We start from the raw sequence: 23,820 nt of genomic DNA on the forward strand, positions 1-23,820 counted from the left end.
TTTCTTCTTCTATTCTAGTGTCTTGTTTTCCGTTTCCTTTTTTGTCTTCTCCTTTTCAATCTATTTCCTTTTTGATTTTTTTCATCTTCTCCAATTCGCTTTTTTATATGACTAATTTTAAATCTATGACCATTTTATCTTTTTCGTAGTTTTGCTTTTTCCATTTATGTTTTTCTTTCTTTCTATCGTTTTCAGATTTTCTTTTTTCCCTGTTCACTTTTTACCTTTTTTCCTTTTATTTTTTTTTTCTTTATTTCTTTTCTCAATTTTTCCTTTTTTTTCTTCTTCTATTCTAGTGTCTTGTTTTCCGTTTCCTTTTTTTGTCTTCTCCTTTTCAATCTATTTCCTTTTTGATTTTTTTTCATTCTCCAATTCGCCTTTTTATATGACTAATTTTAAATCTATGACCATTTCATTTCATTCATTTCTTCAATTTCGTATTAGTTTTATTCATTTTATCTATTTGGATTAATTCTGATCAGTCTATTAATTTCGTGCAATTTATTCATGTCATTCATTTCACTTAGTTTTATATAATGTTTTTATTTTATGCAAATTATTCACTCCAGTTCATGCATTTTATCCAGTTTTTTCGATTTAATTATCTTGCTAATTTTGTCCAGTCATTCATTTTATTCATGCCATCTAAATTATCATTTTTAGACAAATTTATTTATCATATTAATTTTGTAACTGTTTTAAGGTCCATCAATTTTTCATTTTAATCGTTCAACTCAGCTTGTTCTATTTCTTTTTTATTTCTTTGTGTTCATTTTTCCATGTCTATTTATTTTTTTTATTTCATTTGTTTTACTTATTTTATTAACATTGTTTATTTTATTTATTTTGTTTATTTTATTTTTTTATTTATGTTGTTCGTTATATTCATTTTATTATTTTATTATTTTGCTAATTTATTCCAATTCATTTATTTTATTCAGATTTTTAGTTTTATTAATTTAATTGATTCTGTTCAGTTATTCCTTTTATTTACTTCCTCCAATTTGCTAGGTGGAGTCAATTTAAATTAAATTTATGCTTTTAGCTTTATACCTATTTTTTTGGCTAATTTTTCTCTTAGTGAGCTGAACTAATTTGATTTATTTATTCTATTAATTTGATATATATTAATCATTCTCCTCATTTTATTGATTTGAGATCTTTTTGTTAACTTTTTGCTGCAATTTTATTTTTCTATTTATTTTCTGTAATTAATTCAGTTTATTCGAGGAATTATTCGTACATTCCACTTCTAGTTGGATGCCTATTTCGCAAACTAATGCAAAATATAAGAAGTGTCTCATCTCGCTGCTGGGTGGATAAAGTCGAGTTTTCAGTTCTTCGTTCTTTCTGATCTTTCTGTTCTTTCTGTTCTTTCTGTTCATTCTGTTCTTTCTGTTCTTTCTGTTCTTTCTGTTCTTTCTGTTCTTTCTGTTCTTTCTGTTCTTCCTGTCCTTTCTGTTCTTTCTGTTCTTTCTGTTCTTTCTGTTCTTTCTGTTCTTTCTGTTCTTTCTGTTCTTTCTGTTCTTTCTGTTCTTTCTGTTCTTTCTGTTCTTTCTGTTCTTTCTGTTCTTTCTGTTCTTTCTGTTCTTTCTGTTCTTTCTGTTCTTTCTGTTCTTTCTGTTCTTTCTGTTCTCTCTGTTCTTTCTGTTCTTTCTGTTCTTTCTGTTCTTTCTGTTCTTTCTGTTCTTTCTGTTCTTTCTGTTCTTTCTGTTCTTTCTGTTCTTTCTGTTCTTTCTGTTCTTTCTGTTCTTTCTGTTCTTTCTGTTCTTTCTGTTCTTTCTGTTCTTTCTGTTCTTTCTGTTCTTTCTGTTCTTTCTGTTCTTTCTGTTCTTTCTGTTCTTTCTGTTCTTTCTGTTCTTTCTGTTCTTTCTGTTCTTTCTGTTCTTTCTGTTCTTTCTGTTCTTTCTGTTCTTTCTGTTCTTTCTGTTCTTTCTGTTCTTTCTGTTCTTTCTGTTCTTTCTGTTCTTTCTGTTCTTTCTGTTCTTTCTGTTCTTTCTGTTCTTTCTGTTCTTTCTGTTCTTTCTGTTCTTTCTGTTCTTTCTGTTCTTTCTGTTCATTCTGTTCTTTCTGTTCTTTCTGTTCTTTCTGTTCTTTCTGTTCTTTCTGTTCTTTCTGTTCTTTCTGTTCTTTCTGTTCTTTCTGTTCTTTCTGTTCTTTCTGTTCTTTCTGTTCTTTCTGTTCTTTCTGTTCTTTCTGTTCTTTCTGTTCTTTCTGTTCTTTCTGTTCTTTCTGTTCTTTCTGTTCTTTCTGTTCTTTCTGTTCTTTCTGTTCTTTCTGTTCTTTCTGTTCTTTCTTTTCTTTCTGTTCTTTCTGTTCTTTCTGTTCTTTCTGTTCTTTATGGTCAGCCTTCTTTCTCGGTTCTTTTAAAACTTTCTGTTCTCTGGGCTCTTTATGCTACTTCTTTATTTTCTGTTTTCCTTCCTGTTTTTTTCTGTTCTATTCCCTGTTTCCGAGCTATCTCTTCATTCTGTTTTTTCTGGTTTTCCTGTTCTTTAAGTTTTTTCTATACTTTCTTTTCTTTCTGTATCTCTTTTTCTCTAAAATTTTCTGTTTTTTCCATACTTTCCGATCTTTCGCTTCTTTCTGTTCTTTCGATCCTTTCCGTTCTTTCTGGTTGTTTGTGTTCTTTCTGGACTTTTCTGTTCTTTCTGTTTTTTTCTCATTCTACAATGAGTTCTTTCTCTCTCTGTGTTCTCTTATTTCTTCTTATTTTTTCTGTTCTCTCTGGTCTTTTTGTTCTATCTGTTCTCTATTTTCTTTGTATTTTTCCTATTCTTTCTGTTCTCTCATTACTTTTATTTTTTATTCCTGCTGTTCTATGTGTTCTTTTCGCTGTTACTATTTTTTCTCTTTTTGTTCTTTCTGTTTCTTGTATTCGATCTATTTTTTCTATCCTTTTTGTTCTTTCTATTCTCTCTGTTCTATCCATTCGTACTGTGTATTATTATTTTCTGTTCGCTATTTTCATTCTGTTCTTTCTGTTCTTTCTGTTCTTTCTGTTCTTTCTGTTCTTTCTGTTCTTTCTGTTCTTTCTGTTCTTTCTGTTCTTTCTGTTCTTTCTGTTCTTTCTGTTCTTTCTGTTCTTTCTGTTCTTTCTGTTCTTTCTGTGCTTTCTGTTCTTTCTGTTCTTTCTGTTCTTTCTGTTCTTTCTGTTCTTTCTGTTCTTTCTGTTCTTTCTGTTCTTTCTGTTCTTTCTGGTCTTTCTGTTCTTTCTGCTCTTTCTGTTCTTTCTGTTCTTTCTGTTCTTTCTGTTCTTTCTGTTCTTTCTGTTCTTTCTGTTCTTTCTGTTCTTTCTGTTCTTTCTGTTCTTTCTGTTCTTTCTGTTCTTTCTGTTCTTTCTGTTCTTTCTGTTCTTTCTGTTCTTTCTGTTCTTTCTGTTCTTTCTGTTCTTTCTGTTCTTTCTGTTCTTTCTGTTCTTTCTGTTCTTTCTGTTCTTTCTGTTCTTTCTGTTCTTTCTGTTCTTTCTGTTCTTTCTGTTCTTTCTGTTCTTTCTGTTCTTTCTGTTCTTTCTGTTCTTTCTGTTCTTTCTGTTCTTTCTGTTCTTTCTGTTCTTTCTGTTCTTTCTGTTCTTTCTGTTCTTTCTGTTCTTTCTGTTCTTTCTGTTCTTTCTGTTCTTTCTGTTCTTTCTGTTCTTTCTGTTCTTTCTGTTCTTTCTGTTCTTTCTTTTCTTTCTGTTCTTTCTGTTCTTTCTGTTCTTTCTGTTCTTTCTGTTCTTTATGGTCAGCCTGCTTTCTCGGTTCTTTTTAAACTTTCTGTTCTCTGGGCTCTTTATGCTACTTCTTTATTTTCTGTTTTCCTTCCTGTTTTTTTCTGTTCTATTCCCTGTTTCCGAGCTATCTCTTCATTCTGTTTTTTCTGGTTTTCCTGTTCTTTAAGTTTTTTCTATACTTTCTTTTCTTTCTGTATCTCTTTTTCTCTAAAATTTTCTGTTTTTTCCATACTTTCCGATCTTTCGCTTCTTTCTGTTCTTTCGATCCTTTCCGTTCTTTCTGGTTGTTTGTGTTCTTTCTGGACTTTTCTGTTCTTTCTGTTTTTTTCTCATTCTACAATGAGTTCTTTCTCTCTCTGTGTTCTCTTATTTCTTCTTATTTTTTCTGTTCTCTCTGGTCATTTTGTTCTATCTGTTCTCTATTTTCTTTGTATTTTTGCTATTCTTTCTGTTCTCTCATTACTTTTATTTTTTATTCCTGCTGTTCTATGTGTTCTTTTCGCTGTTACTATTTTTTCTCTTTTTGTTCTTTCTGTTTCTTGTATTCGATCTATTTTATTCTATCCTTTTTGTTCTTTCTATTCTCTCTGTTCTATCCATTCGTACTGTGTATTATTATTTTCTGTTCGCTATTTTCATTCTGTTCTTTCTGTTCTTTTTGCTCGTTCTGTACTTTATGTTTCTGTTCTTTCTGTTCTTTCTGTTTTTTCTGTTTTTTTCTGTTCTTCCTGTTTTCTCTGTTCATTCTGTTCGTTCTGTTTTTCTGATGTGTCCGTTCTTGCCGTTCTTTCTGTACTTTGTAGTGTTCTTTTCGTGCATTCTATAATTTCTTTTTTCATTCTATTCTTTCTGTTCCTTATGTTTTTTCTGTTCAGTTTGTTTTTTCTGTTTTTACTGTTTTTCTGTTCTTTCTTTTCTTTCTGCTCATTCTAGTCTTCTTGTTCTGTCTATTCTTTCTATTTTTTTCTGTTCTTACTGTTTTTCTGATCCTTCTGCTCGTACTGTTCATCCTGTTTTTTTCCGTTCCTCCTGTTCTTGCTGTTCGTTCTGTTTTTTCTCTTCTTTCTGTTTTTTTCTGTTCTTTTCACTCTTCCTGTTATTTTTGTTGTTTCTGTTCATTCCATTTTTTTTCTTTCTGTTGTCAGTTCTTTTAGTCCGTTCTATTATTTCTGTGGTCTGCTTTTTATTCATTCTGTTCTTTCTGTTTTTCTGTTCCTTCTGTTCTTTCTGTTGTCTATTCTTTCGGTCCTTTCTGTTCTTTCCACTCTTTCTGGTCTTTCGCCTCTTTCTGTTGATTCTATTCTTCATGTTCTTTCTGCTGTATTTACTTTTTGTTCATTCTGGTGTCTGTTCTTTCTACTCTTTCTGTTTATTGAGTTCATTCTGTTCTCCCTGTTCTTTAGGTTCATTCTCTTCTTTCTGCTGTGTCTGAACTTTCTGTTTTCCTGTTTTTCTGTTCTTTCTGTTTCTGTTTTTTCTATACTTTTGGTTCTCTCTGTTCTTTCTGCTCTTCCTGTTCTTTCTTTCCTTTTCTGCCTTTTGTTTTTTTCTTGTTTTTCTGTTCTTTCTGCTTTTCTCCTTTTCTGTTCTCTGTTCTTTCTGTGTTTATCTGTTCTTCCTCTTCTTTATGTTCTTCCTATTCTTTCTGTTTTTTTCTGTTTTTCCTGTTTTTTCTCTCGTCGTTCATTTTGTCCTTTCTCTTCCTTCTTTTTTATTTCTTCCTATTTTTCTGTTTTTTTTTGTGTTTATTCTCTTTTTCCGTTCTCTCTGGCCTTTCTGTTCGTTCTCTCATTACTTCTTGTTTTTTATTCCTTCTGTTCATTCATTGTTCTTGTTGTTCTATTATTTCGGTTGCTTCCTTTCTATCTGTTCTTTCTTGAAGACCGTTCCGGTCTTTTTGTTTTTTAGATTTTTCGAAAAGTGAAGGAAATTGCCAAAGGTCTACTCTAGACAATTTCTAGGTTGAAGTTCTCAAATTTCACTAAATTGAATTGAAAAAATCTTTCAATTCAAATATTTTCTCGATAAAGTGGTCAATCATAATGCTTAAACTCTTCTGAGCTATTGAGGCCCTTACATTCAACAGCAAACACGTACCCCGAACTTTGCACTCCCATTGGAAAACATTTTCAGTTAGAAAACAACAAGAACAATTTCTAGAAGTTATGCAAACAGCATCAAACTAACATAAGCTTAGTGGAAGCGTACAAACACAGAAACCGTGCCATGCTGCCGAGAATTGACAAAAAACTATAAAATTTATTGCAACGTTCGGAAACTCTAAAATTCAGACATAGATTGGTTCAGTTTACGAATATCTGCATTGAAGCACCGATCGTGTTCCTTTTACTGCAAGCCAGTCCCTTCGATTTTGCCAACACTCGAACCAGAGAGAACCCTCTTTTGCTATGCTGCTACCGAATCCCATTTCCCTTTTCCCGACCGGGAATCTATTCCACCCGAGTTTCGAAGTGCACGGGAGACACGATGCACATTTGCATTTGCATCTGCATTCGTACGTATATGGGATGCTAATAAAGAACATTCATCGCCAGCGCACAGCTCGGTATGGCAAGCTGATAACAAAGGCGGTGAGGTTCTTTGTTTAGCTTATTTGTTGATGTTATTTCCAGCGCGTCCAGGCGCCGTCATCTGCCACCGAGTAGAATCAGATTATTTCCGTCAACGGAGGATTTTTTTCTGCTCCCAATAGCTTCTCTACATACTCGGCAGTGATGCTGGTGTGGGCAAAGCGTTTGCTGCTCTGTTTGTGTGTGTATGCGATATCCCGCACTATGTTCACTATGAAGTAGTGTGTTTAGACTATGCAGTACATTGATAAGGAATGGGAGTCCCGAACACTGCCGGCCAAGTAAATGTGTCGCTATTGAAAACAATTTCCCATACCGATTATTTGTGTTATTTAATGGCTTTTTCGTTTTTGACAGTTCCACTACACCGGTGTAGTCAGCTCGTCCTAGATAGATTCGAACGGGAGGACAGTGCTAGTCGGTGCTAGACTCATTCAAACTTGGGTGTAATCAGTCTACCTCTTTTTTGCACACAACACCGGTGTAGCATCAGGTAAAAAGGAAAATGCTATAAGTTCAAGCTAATTTTCTTTTGAATTTGTTTTAAGTTGAATACTGAAAAGCTGCTCCAAGCCATTGAGTGAACAAAACTTACCGTACCGAAATGTTTACGAAGATTAATCCATCCTTCTACCGTTCCAGATGGTGGAAACCACACACAATAAAACACCTTGATCTGAATCTTTAGGTATTACATTCTGTTCCAACAGAGTAGCATCTTCTTCTTTGAGAAAAACGGTACGCTTGAATGAGTGTTGTGGTTACCATGAGGGTTACGCCGCAAGACTCCAGGCCTGCTACTGCTTGCACAGTGCAACCGCACTACTAACGAATTCCGGGTGTCATAAATTGCTCGCAAATAGATTTGGGGTTAGGATTTTGTCGGTGCGGTAAATCCGTACCTACATCGGACCGATAGGTAGTCGGTGGTCGGTACTTTGTTGTCGTTGTGTCGTTACGGATGTGATGATGCAGCTGAGGATTTATGCACCTGATTTCCGGAACTGACAACCGGTGATGCTGGTGTTCAGGAAATGGAAGGAAATCGATTTCTACACTAAATTGAAATTGTCGGGTACTATGGAGGGTGGAATTCAATACGTGTTTGACTGTGTCGTTATTAGTTCATTGTGAGGCTTGTTTCTAGATAATTTTGCTTAGATTTTTGTGTAATTTGTTATTATATAACAAATAGTAGACGTCCAAAGGTAAAATTTGATTAAAATCATTTTTAGCATGGACACATGTTTCTCTTCATCAAACAAACCTTCTGTACGTGTGGGACATCACTAGTAAGCAATTGTTTAGTTGTAAACACAAGCAATGTTTCTAGTTTCAGACTATCGTGTGTCTACGCTAAGTCAGTGCCAGATACTGATGAGACAAAACCGATATGCATTTTCCTGGACTAATTAAAATTAAAACTTGTATCCTTAATGCATAAAATTGTTCTAAATATTTTTTTCTTACAGTGACATAGATTTGTTACAGAACCGTTTCAACAGTCGGAAATTGTGATTCGTCTTCACACAAAATTTCAAAAAGAAGTTTATTGCCATAACGATAACCATATTTCTACCCGTACTGTTAACCATTTGTCTGTAACCTGTTATCTGGCTACTGTAATCACGTTTTGATAGCATCATATTTGAACCAATATTCCGACAGTAAGTGCGCGCGCTGTCCTCTAATCTACTCGAGATCGGTTTCCGAGTAAAGGCAATACCGCGATTGCCTAAAACATAAAGCAACAAACAAACAACAACAGCAATGGAACTTAGAACTACAGCCGACAACTAGGTACCGCAGCAAATATTTGCATTGCTCAAGTGGTCGTAGCCCGGAACGGTTTACCGAAGATAACCGCCTGGGGGCGTAAGTATTTGCGTTACACGCTTGTTCAAATAAACAATTACCACACATTGCTTCATAATGTGACTACTCACTGTATCGAGTATTGATTTTGTTCCGAGAAGCGCTCAGAACAATTCTATCGGCATAAAAAGTTCCTCCAACTTTGAAATGCTGATTCCTCCCGCCAACCAAACAACTCGACCTTCAATGGAAAACTGCACACTGCCGCCGTCGTCCGTGCTGAATCGACTCAACAGGGAATTGTAAATGGAAAACTTTCCCCATGTTTGCGTGACGCAAAGCATGATAGAATCGACGTGGTAAAAGATAGAACGTTTTTCCCAACTCGACAATATTTTCTTTAACGTGCCAAACTTTTCACAATGCTCCGTACAAATCTGGCGGGGGACGAAAAGTTTAGTTGATTTTTTCCCGGAAAAAGTATCCTATGTAGTGACCTAACCTCCAAATCTTTGGATGGATGCGTTATCAGCTTGTACTGGATCGATTCGAGCGGGAGGATGCCGGTTACTATGTGACGGGAACTTGAAATGACAAAATTTTTTAAAAAATATTAATTTGTTTAGTAAATCTAGGGATTTGCCTTTCGGCTTAGTCACATCAGTATCTGGCACTGACTTAGCGTCAGATAGACGATAATCCGTCAACATCCCGCTAGTAAATAATTTTATTGGCCAATGAAAAACATTGTGAAATTGAACCTGGCTTTCAGATAGTAATCCAATACGAAGGTACTAAAAGTCTATATTTCTCCGTAAAGATGCGCTTCGATTTCGTCTCTGGCATTAAGTCATTACCAAATACTGACGAGACGAAGTCAGAACGCAAATTTCTAGACATTATCATGATTTTAATCCAACATTCTGGCCAGAGAGAAATATATGATATTATCTTCTGTTTTTCGAAAAGTTATAGTTTTTTTTGACTCGGCTCAATGCGTTAGCTAGACTGAGCCGCGGGTCTTTTGTGCTATTACAGTATATAAAAACAAGACGTACACTAAAATTAGTGCCTGTTCGTCGGGTCTTGTTGACCCAGTTTGCTACTACGTATTAAGATCCTTTATCTTGACGTTGTCCATTGCAATTTGGGTCTTAATCAGTCTGCCTTCTCTCGTGCCGTCGTACACGCCCATGCCGTCTTAGTTATTGATTTCTTGGTGTTTCAAGGTTAGATATTTGTGTTTGTTTCATTCTTGCTCTTGTCGGTCGCTATTATCCAACATCTTCGACGTTTACTTCTATGCTGCTTGCTGCTTTAGAGGCACTAAGTGCAGTCATTGTTAATTCGCTGTTGGTGCTGGCTGTAGGTTTAGCAACTTAAATGGTTTACCATAAGATGACAGGAACTGATTACACGGTGTTACAAAAATAAATAGTAAATTAACTTTTCAAGTCATCTAGTATAGGTTGTATGTCTTATCAAATGCAACATAAAACCTCGCTTGACCATTTTAATAGCAAGCAGTCTTCCCAAATGAACATAGTACACAATGTTCGCTCTGATTCTGTGCTCATATTAAACTCACACTTCGTGTACGAACTTAAACACGCTATTTCGAACCAAAACTCGCGCAAATGTTTGCCTGCACAACCGAACCCCATGTACGTACACGGTGTGCGTACACATAGGTTCTTGGCACCAGTTTTCTCTTTCTCACTCTCACCATCACTAGCATTGACTCTTTTTGCCTTCTGCGAATCATTCTCGTGTGCGCACCCGGTGTAGGTACACGGATGTTTGAACTAGAGTTCGTACATCGTTCGCTTGGGTTCGATGTTCGAGGCGAACTTGAACATCGAGACGAAGCAGGTTTGAGGTTGACCGCGTGCACGAAATTTTGTACACAGGTACAAACTTGTCGAAGTTCATGAGACTTCCCAAGATAGCAAGAAACATTTCTGGGACTTTCGGCTCCAAAAACTTCGCTACGTTATCATTTTTCATTTTTAACAGTTCTAGAAATAAGAAAAGCAAACCTTGTCAACAGTATGCCATTGTTACCGTTTTGGGACGCGGCTGCTCTCAGCCCCCGAGGATGATGTTAACCAGCTCCGGAAGGGAACTGGTTCAAAGCCCCAACGCCTGGTATACGCGTTCCGGGGTGGGCACGCAAGGCCTCTTTTGGTCCTCGGGTCCCAGGGTCGTCTTATGTTGTGGGGGAATTTCGGATCTGGGTTCAGGGAGCAAACCTGCAACGTGTGTAACAATACAATGTATATAATTTACTCACTCTTACAAAATTTTATCCTCTTCTAATTTCTTCGAACCCTTTCCTGCTGCTTCTTCGGTCGGCGTGGTAGTGGTAGGTGAAAAAAGGACGTTTCCTTAAATGAAACGTGGTAAGTATCCCCGCCTGTCACGCGGGAGACCGGGGTTCGATTCCCCGTCGGGGAGCCACTGGCCGCTCTACTGTCGATTGAACACTTCCGTGGGTTTGTTGAAGGTAGTCACTTCACCCTGGTAACGGATTCATCGGCACTGACTTTTATAATGCGCACAAAGTGGAAAACGTCATCTAGATTAAGCCGTTGGAGCTTAACTCTCCAACAGTACGACTTAACCATTCAGCATCGTCGTGGCAGGGATAACGTGGTGCCAGACGCCCTCTCCCGAAGTGTGGCCGCGATCTCGGCAAAATCTGACTCAGATTGGTTCAATAATCTGAAACAAAAGGTTTCGGAATGTCCCGAAAATTATCCTGACTTCCGTATTCAGAATGATCAATTGATGAAATTCGTATTTTCCAACGAGATTTCTGACCCTAGATTTGATTGGAAAATAATACCAAGCCCAGAATCAAGAAAATTAATTATTACTTCGGCTCATGATCACTGTATGCATATTGGCATTGACAAAACTACAGCTAAAATCCGACAACAATATTTCTGGCCCAAAATGACCAGCGATATCCGTACACATGTACAAAAGTGCAACGTCTGCAAGGAAATAAAGCCTTCGAGTGTACCCACGGTTCCATTAATGGGAGATATGCGTATTTCCAGCCACCCGTGGCAGATTATAGCACTGGATTATATCGGTCCTTTGCCCAGAACTCGATCTGGAAAACAATATATCCTAGTGATAATGGATTTATTTAGCAAATGGACCCAACTGCATGCCTTCCCGAGCATATCGGTAGTTACCCTGAAAACGGTTTTACGGGACCATTGGTTTTACCGCAACTCTATACCATCGATCCTCTTAACCGATAACGCAAGCACATTTTTATCGAAAGAATTCGGCGCTTTACTGAATCAATTCGGAGTGAAACACTGGCTTACGTCCAGATACCACTCCCAAGCGAATCCAGTGGAACGCGTAAATCGCTCGATCAATACTGCTCTGCGTTCCTATGCTAGGGAAGATCAACGGTCTTGGGACACCCGATTGTCAGAGATCGAGTTGGTACTCAATTCGACAGTCCACGCGTCTACAGGCTTTAGTCCATTCTATGTAACAAGAGGGGAGGAAGCAATATTAAAAGGAACCGACCATGATCAATTCCAAAACGACGACGAGCAGTCTTTAGAGGCACGTATGGCCCGGATTAAAGAAAACACCCCGAAAATTTTCGATCTTGTGACTAAACATCTCGCCAAGGCACATGAAACATCCACCCGCAATTACAACTTACGTCATCGTAAGGCGGCGAAGCAATTCGAAGTTGGAATCAAAGTATATAAACGCAATACTAAGCAATCCAATGCGAATGAACATTACAATGCAAAATTGGGTGCACAATATTTACCTTGCACCGTACTAGCTCGACATGGATCGTCCTCGTATGAATTGGCAGACTCATCGGGCCGTAACATTGGGGTTTGGCCGGCCAATCTATTGAAACCCGCTTAAAGTTCCTAAAAAAAAAAAACATAAATGTATTTAATTTTAGAAGGGCATCGGCCCATTGCACTTTATCGTTCCCGGTCTCTGCAGCGACGACGTATGGGGAACAAAGAAACGTGGTGACAATGGACTCATGACCACCGCTCATATTAGATCAATAGGAATGTGGTACTTACCGTCTATTCTGATCCCCGCTTTCAGACTCATCTTAAACACTTTCCGCGGAGTGTTAGGGCTCGGTTCTGCTTTGGGGCCTTCGAGACCAATATCAGGTACTACTTTACCTATAATTGAGTATAAGAGCCATCAAATGTATCTCACGGTAAACGCGTCAATCGTGATCCGCACTGATCGAGTGGTATCCTTATACTAAGGTTGGAAGACGTTCCGACTGATAACGATTGCTTCGCGAAATATGATTGATATCCGAATAATAATTTACTCGGAACCCGAAGAGTAGGGAAATTATAGGGTCGACCCAACTCATCTCAATATTCGAGCAGTTTCACTAGGGATCACAGAATGCAACGGAGTATATTTTTTCAGTGTATGACTGATCGTACGGGACTTCCTCTGTTGATCGGGAACCGAGACATGCCGGTTTGAGGGAAAGCAAAATAAAATAATTTTGATTAGGTAGATTAGTTGGACACGCGTCTCTCGTCGGTGCACGTCAGCTTGATCGATTGCTAATGATCTGTCGCGCGCGATCGTTTTAGGCAACTGGAGTAGGTGTTTAAAAAAATATAGTAGATTTAATTTAAGTTCGTTGTTTGTTCGAATCAAGCAGTAAGATAAGTGTTTTCTTTTTGTATAATGCATGAGATTTTCGTTGAAAGAGGTAGTGGTACTCGTGGTAATGATTCTGAAGGAAGTTTTCTGTTTTTGTAGAGCGTTAAGTGTGTGATATGATACAAAAGCGATGGTGCGTGGATACAACAGCTAGATCGCAAGGTATTAGTAAAGTTTATAAAAAAGGACGTTTCATTTAAGGAAACGTCCTTTTTTATAAACTTTACTAATACCTTGCGATCTAGCTGTTGTATCCACGCACCATCGCTTTTGTATCATATCACACACTTAACGCTCTACAAAAACAGAAAACTTCCTTCAGAATCATTACCACGAGTACCACTACCTCTTTCAACGAAAATCTCATGCATTATACAAAAAGAAAACACTTATCTTACTGCTTGATTCGAACAAACAACGAACTTAAATTAAATCTACTATATTTTTTTAAACACCTACTCCAGTTGCCTAAAACGATCGCGCGCGACAGATCATTAGCAATCGATCAAGCTGACGTGCACCGACGAGAGACGCGTGTCCAACTAATCTACCTAATCAAAATTATTTTATTTTGCTTTCCCTCAAACCGGCATGTCTCGGTTCCCGATCAACAGAGGAAGTCCCGTACGATCAGTCATACACTGAAAAAATATACTCCGTTGCATTCTGTGATCCCTAGTGAAACTGCTCGAATATTGAGATGAGTTGGGTCGACCCTATAATTTCCCTACTCTTCGGGTTCCGAGTAAATTATTATTCGGATATCAATCATATTTCGCGAAGCAATCGTTATCAGTCGGAACGTCTTCCAACCTTAGTATAAGGATACCACTCGATCAGTGCGGATCACGATTGACGCGTTTACCGTGAGATACATTTGATGGCTCTTATACTCAATTATAGGTAAAGTAGTACCTGATATTGGTCTCGAAGGCCCCAAAGCAGAACCGAGCCCTAACACTCCGCGGAAAGTGTTTAAGATGAGTCTGAAAGCGGGGATCAGAATAGACGGTAAGTACCACATTCCTATTGATCTAATATGAGCGGTGGTCATGAGTCCATTGTCACCACGTTTCTTTGTTCCCCATACGTCGTCGCTGCAGAGACCGGGAACGATAAAGTGCAATGGGCCGATGCCCTTCTAAAATTAAATACATTTATGTTTTTTTTTTAGGAACTTTAAGCGGGTTTCAATAGATTGGCCGGCCAAACCCCAATGTTACGGCCCGATGAGTCTGCCAATTCATACGAGGACGATCCATGTCGAGCTAGTACGGTGCAAGGTAAATATTGTGCACCCAATTTTGCATTGTAATGTTCATTCGCATTGGATTGCTTAGTATTGCGTTTATATACTTTGATTCCAACTTCGAATTGCTTCGCCGCCTTACGATGACGTAAGTTGTAATTGCGGGTGGATGTTTCATGTGCCTTGGCGAGATGTTTAGTCACAAGATCGAAAATTTTCGGGGTGTTTTCTTTAATCCGGGCCATACGTGCCTCTAAAGACTGCTCGTCGTCGTTTTGGAATTGATCATGGTCGATTCCTTTTAATATTGCTTCCTCCCCTCTTGTTACATAGAATGGACTAAAGCCTGTAGACGCGTGGACTGTCGAATTGAGTACCAACTCGATCTCTGACAATCGGGTGTCCCAAGACCGTTGATCTTCCCTAGCATAGGAACGCAGAGCAGTATTGATCGAGCGATTTACGCGTTCCACTGGATTCGCTTGGGAGTGGTATCTGGACGTAAGCCAGTGTTTCACTCCGAATTGATTCAGTAAAGCGCCGAATTCTTTCGATAAAAATGTGCTTGCGTTATCGGTTAAGAGGATCGATGGTATAGAGTTGCGGTAAAACCAATGGTTCCGTAAAACCGTTTTCAGGGTAACTACCGATATGCTCGGGAAGGCATGCAGTTGGGTCCATTTGCTAAATAAATCCATTATCACTAGGATATATTGTTTTCCAGATCGAGTTCTGGGCAAAGGACCGATATAATCCAGTGCTATAATCTGCCACGGGTGGCTGGAAATACGCATATCTCCCATTAATGGAACCGTGGGTACACTCGAAGGCTTTATTTCCTTGCAGACGTTGCACTTTTGTACATGTGTACGGATATCGCTGGTCATTTTGGGCCAGAAATATTGTTGTCGGATTTTAGCTGTAGTTTTGTCAATGCCAATATGCATACAGTGATCATGAGCCGAAGTAATAATTAATTTTCTTGATTCTGGGCTTGGTATTATTTTCCAATCAAATCTAGGGTCAGAAATCTCGTTGGAAAATACGAATTTCATCAATTGATCATTCTGAATACGGAAGTCAGGATAATTTTCGGGACATTCCGAAACCTTTTGTTTCAGATTATTGAACCAATCTGAGTCAGATTTTGCCGAGATCGCGGCCACACTTCGGGAGAGGGCGTCTGGCACCACGTTATCCCTGCCACGACGATGCTGAATGGTTAAGTCGTACTGTTGGAGAGTTAAGCTCCAACGGCTTAATCTAGATGACGTTTTCCACTTTGTGCGCATTATAAAAGTCAGTGCCGATGAATCCGTTACCAGGGTGAAGTGACTACCTTCAACAAACCCACGGAAGTGTTCAATCGACAGTAGAGCGGCCAGTCCCTCTTTCTCGGTGACATGGTAGTTTCGCTCCGGTGTGGTCAACTTTTTCGAAAAGTATTCGATTACATATTCACGGTTATCGACGTTTTGTGTTAGGACACCCGCAATAGCATGATCGCTAGCGTCCGTATGAATGAGAAATTCAAAGTCGAAATCGGGGCTTCTTAGGATGGGTGCGGTTATGAGCTTTTCTTTTATATTTTGAAATGCCTCTTCTGCTGCCGGAGTCCATTTCAGGTTTTTTATGTTAGTTTTTAAAAGTTCTGAAAGGGGGGCAGCGATACGACTAAAATCGGCTATAAATCGTCGATAATAGTTAGCCATACCCATGAATCGTCGTAGCTTTGTTACGGTAGTTGGGCGCTCATACTCAACAACAGGTCTGATCTTTCCGGGATTTGTCTGCAAACCCTGAGAAGACAGGATATATCCTAAGAAGGGAATTTCTGGTCGACAAAAATGGGATTTTTCAAGCTTAATAGATAAATTAGCTTCTCGTAAGCGTCTCGCTACTTCTTGGAGTAGTCGAATGTGCTCTTCAAACGTCTCTGTGACTATGACGATATCGTCTAAGTACACAAAGACGTTTGGCTCCAAGACACTCTGTCCCAAAACTCGGTTCATCAACCTCGCAAGGGTAGCGGGGCTGTTTATAAGCCCGAAAGGGAGACGAGTGAATTGATACATTCCTTTCCCTTGAACACTGAACGCACAGTATTTACGCGAAGCCCGGGACAAGGGAATTTGAAGGAAAGCTTCAGTGAGATCAATTGTACTCAAATACCGCGCCCGAGGTAGTCGACCCAGTATGCGTCCGGGGTGGGGAAGAGGATAACCATCACGGCTCGTTCGCTCGTTGAGTTTGCGGGCGTCAAGGCACAGTCGTATATCCCCGGATGTTTTCCGAATAGGAACGATGTTCAGCGACCAGTCGGAATTGGATTCTTCTATTATCCCTCGCGCTAGCAAACGATCGACTTCGGCAAAGAGGCCCTCTTGTATTTTTGGGGCAATAGGGTAGGGATATTGGCGTACAGGTTTTTCAGACTTGTGTTGAAACATTATATTGATTTCATGTTCAATAAGGGGAGTGGTGTCCAATTTGTCTGGAGTCGCCACTTTAAAAGACTTTTTAACCTGCTCTAGCATTTGCTTTTGCGTGTCTGTCAAAACAACCGGACCATCAAACTGTTCAGTTGAAGCTGATCTACTCGTAGCTAACGAACACGTGGCTACTGTAGGACGGATTCCAAAAGTCCGCCAGAAGTCTATTCCACAGATGAAATCATTCGTCAGTTCAGGAACAACCAACGTGGGTATGACTCGTGTTCGTCCTTCGAACGAATATGGAACGGATACTTCCCCAGCAATTGTTAATGAGTCCCCGCTGGCCGTCACGAGTTCGAGTGGTTCATTCAAGGGTCTTAGTCTTACGCCACGCAGTGTCTTAAATACCTTAGAGTTGAACATCGTACGATGACTTCCACTATCCAGCAGTGCACAAATAGAGATGTCAAAAAGCTTTAATTGTATGTGCGGACGGTCGTCGGTGCCGTCAGGCGAAGTCAACGTAATTTTATTAACTTGTCTTGGTGAGCATTCATTATCGTTTTCGTGGGCGTTTGGACAGTAATGGTTCGGGAGTTCTGAAAGCAGACTTTGAAAAGAATTATGGAGGGGCGTATCTTGAGGATCCAACGACTTTAGGATTCCCTTTGAGAGTTTTTTTTACAATAGGGGCACGATTTGAACTCGACTCCTGGAAAAGCGCACACCTTACAATAAAATCTTCTCGGCAAAGGACACTCGCCTACATTATGGTCCTCTAGGCAATTGAAACATTCGCCGTTGATAGGAGGTTTATAATTACTCACCAATTTAGCAAATGCATCTGTTCTATTAGGTCCACTTTTTGCGGGCTCATTTGATTTAATCTTAGATGTCCCCGGGGTTGGCTCTTTCTGATCTATGTTTCGAGGTCGATCCTCAAACTTTTGCTTGGTGTATTTACTCTGCTCATTTGGTTTCATGTTTGGTTTTTGTTGGTTTCTATTGTGAAATGTTCTGGAGTACTGTTCATTGTTACCCTTGGGGTTATAGTGGGTGGCAATGACGCAGGATTCCTTTTTCTGGGTACCGAATACTCTGGCGAAAGCAGATGAGTCGGCTGCGTCTAGGTCGTTTCCTAGTGACACTAGTCCCGTCAGTGTAGTGATTTGTTTTCCCACGAGTAACTTTCTGTAGTCGTATCTCAAGTTCATTTTCAAAACTTCGAGCTTGTCAATATCAGCCATTGGCTGTGACATGCTTCTAAATAACTTCTCCATCTGTAGATAATACTGCTGAAATGTCTCGTTACGCTGTTGGCGATTTTGATATATTTTAACACGCAAAACCGCATCTAAGTCAGGGTGACGAAAGGCCGAACGAAGTTGGACAACCAGATCCATCCAATTCGCTAGACGGTGTTGGCTTCTCATAGCCGTATACCAGTTCAAAGCTGGCCCATCGAAAAGATGAATTGCCGAATCGAACAGGTCAGCCTCGGAAACATGCTCAGAGATTGCTAGCTGAGTCACGTTGTCCAGAAACTCATTCATTCCTAGTCCCTGATCATCAGCTTTATATTTTTGAATTTTCCATTGCGAAACGGGAACCACTTTACGAGCTTGAGTTTCAAAGCGGTGTGGATTAATTGGTGGAATTTCCAGAGGTCGAAAGTCGTATGGAACGAATTGTGAAATTTGAGTAGTGGGAGGGTTTGCGAACGAAGCGGCCGAGTTTGCCAACGGATTAAACAATATCCGATCTGGTTCGGCCCATGGGGTATATTGCGCAGAGGGCCTGCCCATGAGAACATCGTGCCGTGTCGCGGGTGGTTTAGGAAGGCCATAATTAGATGAAAACTGTGTGCTTTCTAGTGGAGGGCTTTTTGGAGGAAGGTTATAGGGCTGATTAATAACATATTCGCTGCTACATTTTGGTTTAAGTGGGGGAAATGATATGCTCTGACTCACAGCGGTAGTTACTATACAGGTTGAACTGAGAGAAGGACGCGGTACGCCGTCGATAAAATCTACTCTGTTACTCGAGCGATTTTTCCCATGACCAGCGGATGCTGACAATGGAGTGTCGTGCAAAATGTCTGAAATTTCGTTATCTTTTAGTAGCGGTGATGTGGAACGAGATACTGGACGTAAATCCGCTTTCAAGTCCTTCAACTCGCTAGATAAGTTTTTGAATAAGTCCCCGATTTCTCTCATGGCAGAGGTGAAATCTTCCTTAGTAACGTATTTTGGTTTTATATGTTTTGGGATTGCCCCAAGTTTAGCGGGTAAAGTTTTATTTCTCGGTGCAGTGGCAGCTGATTGTGAATCGTCACTGCTAGACGACTGATCTCCGTCCGCAAAAAGACCGTGCGCATCCCAAAAATATTCGGAAAACAGTTGGAGAACTTTTGTATATTCTTCTTTACTTCTTGCCTGCACATCTTCACTACTATGATTTTTAATCAGGACCATTCGATGTCCCAAATGGAGCAATCTTGCTTTGCAACGATGGCTGTTATTGTCTTGAGAGGATAGAATTTGGACGATTTCGTTGTAAATTGTCCTGCAAGCTTCGAGATCCAGCTCTGGATCTATATCGTAGTGGATAAGGAACTCATGACCTGCTTTTTCTTCTCGTAGGATCTGACTCAACCGACGCCGACGTTTGCACCGCGATTGATCGTCGGGGATTACTATATCGCGAAGGAGCAGCTCATAGTCGAGCTCGCCCGGAGCAAGATGATCGACGCGCATGGTACGGTATAACGAATAAAGATCTGGTTCGGAAAATCTCGGCATTTTGATTAATAACTATAAGCCACAACCGAGTAAGTTAACACAAGTGAATAAATGTCTGAATGGTGGTGGGCGTGACGCGGGTTGATCTAACTAAGAACGTCGTACTATCCGAAACCCCAGTAGTCTTGTGTTCTTTTTTGCACTTGAATCACCTCAATCTACTCTGTTAGAAACATACGAATGGTACTCGATCCAAATTTCTTAAAGAATCTTTCTGTTTTTTTCCCTTGAAGGCTAACTAACGCGATCGCGAGCTTAATGGCTGTGGATTCACCAGCTATATCAGGGGAATTATTCTAACTTACACCAACCACGTGGAAAAAACTAATTGAATTTGAGCGGAAAATGCAATATTCGCGAAAACTCCCCCACAACTGGAAAGAAGAAATATTCTACGAATATTTCTTCTTCTCCTAGGAAACGTAATCAAATTTTAGTTGGGCGCCAAATGTTACCGTTTTGGGACGCGGCTGCTCTCAGCCCCCGAGGATGATGTTAACCAGCTCCGGAAGGGAACTGGTTCAAAGCCCCAACGCCTGGTATACGCGTTCCGGGGTGGGCACGCAAGGCCTCTTTTGGTCCTCGGGTCCCAGGGTCGTCTTATGTTGTGGGGGAATTTCGGATCTGGGTTCAGGGAGCAAACCTGCAACGTGTGTAACAATACAATGTATATAATTTACTCACTCTTACAAAATTTTATCCTCTTCTAATTTCTTCGAACCCTTTCCTGCTGCTTCTTCGGTCGGCGTGGTAGTGGTAGGTGGTCGGAAAGTAGCGGGGAAACGATGGATTCTCAGCGTTGTCTTCTCGGGATTTCGTTCTCGGCTTCGACGTTCAGGTGATGGAGATCTTAATCTGGCCCACGGGCCACGCGGTCGTCCTTGATAATTAGCGGGCGCAATGAAGGACTGCACTCGGCAGCACGGACCCGCGACGACAGCCTGTCGGATGACTCCTTTACGGTTAGCCGTACTGGATAAACCAGTCAGGGCGAAACAGGCACTTGCCGATCCTTTGCTCTTAACTGGCGTTATTAACACCGTGATCGGGGCTTTCCAAACCGGTCAGACCGTCCAAAACTTTATCACTTTCAATTAATAGCGGAATGCGATGTGTTCACTCCCACGGTCAGAACCCAAGAGCCTTTCTCGCCCATCGCCAACACATCACCAACCTATCTTTGTTCCACTTTCCATCTTTTCCGCTTCCTTTTCATTTTCCACCTTCTTTTTACCAACTCCGACAACCAAATTCTCCTACATTTTCCTACACCCCACAGCCAAAGAAACTCGCCCAATAGGGTTCTAAAATATCCTGTCTATCACCTATTCTCTGCTTTTCCACTCACTTCTTATCGTTTCATTTATCGGTTTTTCCCCAAACACAGACACTCATTATATTTGCATTTGTAACTTAAACGGTTACACCATATTATGCTGTTTTAAACGAAATACTCTTTACTTTTTACTAATGAATCATTGGCATATTTTTCATTGAAAAACCAAAAAAATGGCAATTTTTATATTGTTGTCGCAGAATCACCCAATATTTCGAACAAAACAGTGTAACACACTGTTAGCAATATCTATTTTCTGCTTTCCAGGAATTGATATACAGATTCGGGGTTTCGTTTCTTGTAGCGAGCGTCAATCCAGCGCTAAGCTTGTCCTGCCACTAAGTTAATGTCGGATTCTGATGAGACGAAGTCGAAACGCAAATTTCATAACTAATTTTTCCCCAGAACATCAAAAAAACGAAAATCGGAGTACAGAGTAAAGAGTAAAGAGTAAAGAGTAAAGAGTAAAGAGTAAAGAGTAAAGAGTAAAGAGTAAAGAGTAAAGAGTAAAGAGTAAAGAGTAAAGAGTAAAGAGTAAAGAGTAAAGAGTAAAGAGTAAAGAGTAAAGAGTAAAGAGTAAAGAGTAAAGAGTAAAGAGTAAAGAGTAAAGAGTAAAGAGTAAAGAGTAAAGAGTAAAGAGTAAAGAGTAAAGAGTAAAGAGTAAAGAGTAAAGAGTAAAGAGTAAAGAGTAAAGAGTAAAGAGTAAAGAGTAAAGAGTAAAGAGTAAAGAGTAAAGAGTAAAGAGTAAAGAGTAAAGAGTAAAGAGTAAAGAGTAAAGAGTAAAGAGTAAAGAGTAAAGAGTAAAGAGTAAAGAGTAAAGAGTAAAGAGTAAAGAGTAAAGAGTAAAGAGTAAAGAGTAAAGAGTAAAGAGTAAAGAGTAAAGAGTAAAGAGTAAAGAGTAAAGAGTAAAGAGTAAAGAGTAAAGAGTAAAGAGTAAAGAGTAAAGAGTAAAGAGTAAAGAGTAAAGAGTAAAGAGTAAAGAGTAAAGAGTAAAGAGTAAAGAGTAAAGAGTAAAGAGTAAAGAGTAAAGAGTAAAGAGTAAAGAGTAAAGAGTAAAGAGTAAAGAGTAAAGAGTAAAGAGTAAAGAGTAAAGAGTAAAGAGTAAAGAGTAAAGAGTAAAGAGTAAAGAGTAAAGAGTAAAGAGTAAAGAGTAAAGAGTAAAGAGTAAAGAGTAAAGAGTAAAGAGTAAAGAGTAAAGAGTAAAGAGTAAAGAGTAAAGAGTAAAGAGTAAAGAGTAAAGAGTAAAGAGTAAAGAGTAAAGAGTAAAGAGTAAAGAGTAAAGAGTAAAGAGTAAAGAGTAAAGAGTAAAGAGTAAAGAGTAAAGAGTAAAGAGTAAAGAGTAAAGAGTAAAGAGTAAAGAGTAAAGAGTAAAGAGTAAAGAGTAAAGAGTAAAGAGTAAAGAGTAAAGAGTAAAGAGTAAAGAGTAAAGAGTAAAGAGTAAAGAGTAAAGAGTAAAGAGTAAAGAGTAAAGAGTAAAGAGTAAAGAGTAAAGAGTAAAGAGTAAAGAGTAAAGAGTAAAGAGTAAAGAGTAAAGAGTAAAGAGTAAAGAGTAAAGAGTAAAGAGTAAAGAGTAAAGAGTAAAGAGTAAAGAGTAAAGAGTAAAGAGTAAAGAGTAAAGAGTAAAGAGTAAAGAGTAAAGAGTAAAGAGTAAAGAGTAAAGAGTAAAGAGTAAAGAGTAAAGAGTAAAGAGTAAAGAGTAAAGAGTAAAGAGTAAAGAGTAAAGAGTAAAGAGTAAAGAGTAAAGAGTAAAGAGTAAAGAGTAAAGAGTAAAGAGTAAAGAGTAAAGAGTAAAGAGTAAAGAGTAAAGAGTAAAGAGTAAAGAGTAAAGAGTAAAGAGTAAAGAGTAAAGAGTAAAGAGTAAAGAGTAAAGAGTAAAGAGTAAAGAGTAAAGAGTAAAGAGTAAAGAGTAAAGAGTAAAGAGTAAAGAGTAAAGAGTAAAGAGTAAAGAGTAAAGAGTAAAGAGTAAAGAGTAAAGAGTAAAGAGTAAAGAGTAAAGAGTAAAGAGTAAAGAGTAAAGAGTAAAGAGTAAAGAGTAAAGAGTAAAGAGTAAAGAGTAAAGAGTAAAGAGTAAAGAGTAAAGAGTAAAGAGTAAAGAGTAAAGAGTAAAGAGTAAAGAGTAAAGAGTAAAGAGTAAAGAGTAAAGAGTAAAGAGTAAAGAGTAAAGAGTAAAGAGTAAAGAGTAAAGAGTAAAGAGTAAAGAGTAAAGAGTAAAGAGTAAAGAGTAAAGAGTAAAGAGTAAAGAGTAAAGAGTAAAGAGTAAAGAGTAAAGAGTAAAGAGTAAAGAGTAAAGAGTAAAGAGTAAAGAGTAAAGAGTAAAGAGTAAAGAGTAAAGAGTAAAGAGTAAAGAGTAAAGAGTAAAGAGTAAAGAGTAAAGAGTAAAGAATAAAGAGTAAAGAGTAAAGAGTAAAGAGTAAAGAGTAAAGAGTAAAGAGTAAAGAGTAAAGAGTAAAGAGTAAAGAGTAAAGAGTAAAGAGTAAAGAGTAAAGAGTAAAGTTCGGACCCTACGAACTTCTATACTAACTAGATTACTGACAAAAACGACTGTGGTGATCCCCAGGAAGAAACATCTTCTGCTGTGCCTAGAAGCAATAGTAAAAGAAAAGAGAAAGTCTCATCAAGGTTCTCAAAAATATCTACTCGAAGAAGTACTGGTGCAAAATCGAAGCAATTAGCTTCCGGTCTCAGAAACCTGAGCTCCGAAAAAGAGCTCCCAACACCAGGGCCGTCCTAAGACCACTCTGGGCCCCTGGCCACCATTGTGCTAAGGGCCCTCATCATTGAACAGGTGCAAATAGATGTATATTAGCATGGTTCTTCATGCCACTCTACGTCTTCCAAATTTGAACCAAGTGGGCCAAAAAAAATCAAAATGATAAAGCAGTCCTTGGAAAGATAATAGGACATTTGAAGGTTAGACATAAAGAAATATTGTCTGATGTTTATCTTAATAGCAGTTGCATAATACAGCAGAAACCTGGCATAATTGTCATGTGGTAATCTGACCTTCATAGTTGCATGACGTTGTTTGAGAATGAAGAGGTCTTTAGCCAAGGGGGAACGCTGCAGTATAGCGAATTTACCGTCCACCATTTGAACGTTAGCTTGACCAGTAAAAAATCTTTGTATTCCGTGAGTATTAAGTATTTTTAATAGTATGTGTGAAACGTTCAATCTGAATAT

General features: G+C 38.8%; 2 protein-coding genes across 2 annotated transcripts in view; both read right to left on the bottom strand.

The window, feature by feature from the left end:
• Positions 1-23,820, bottom strand: part of LOC131685527 (high affinity cGMP-specific 3',5'-cyclic phosphodiesterase 9A) — a 580,386-nt gene that overhangs the window by 473,292 nt on the left and 83,274 nt on the right. The window lies entirely within an intron of this gene.
• On the bottom strand, positions 925-11,996 carry LOC131681016 (UPF0746 protein DDB_G0281095-like). The gene is made up of 2 exons (XM_058961724.1): positions 11,930-11,996; positions 925-1,772 (listed from the first exon to the last, which is right to left on the bottom strand). Exons 1-2 carry the CDS (start codon positions 11,994-11,996, stop codon positions 1,234-1,236), a joined length of 606 nt encoding a protein of 201 aa, XP_058817707.1. The 3' UTR covers positions 925-1,233.

Source organism: Topomyia yanbarensis, chromosome 2 (genome assembly GCF_030247195.1).
Source record: "Topomyia yanbarensis strain Yona2022 chromosome 2, ASM3024719v1, whole genome shotgun sequence".
Taxonomy (NCBI): Eukaryota; Metazoa; Arthropoda; class Insecta; order Diptera; family Culicidae; genus Topomyia; species Topomyia yanbarensis.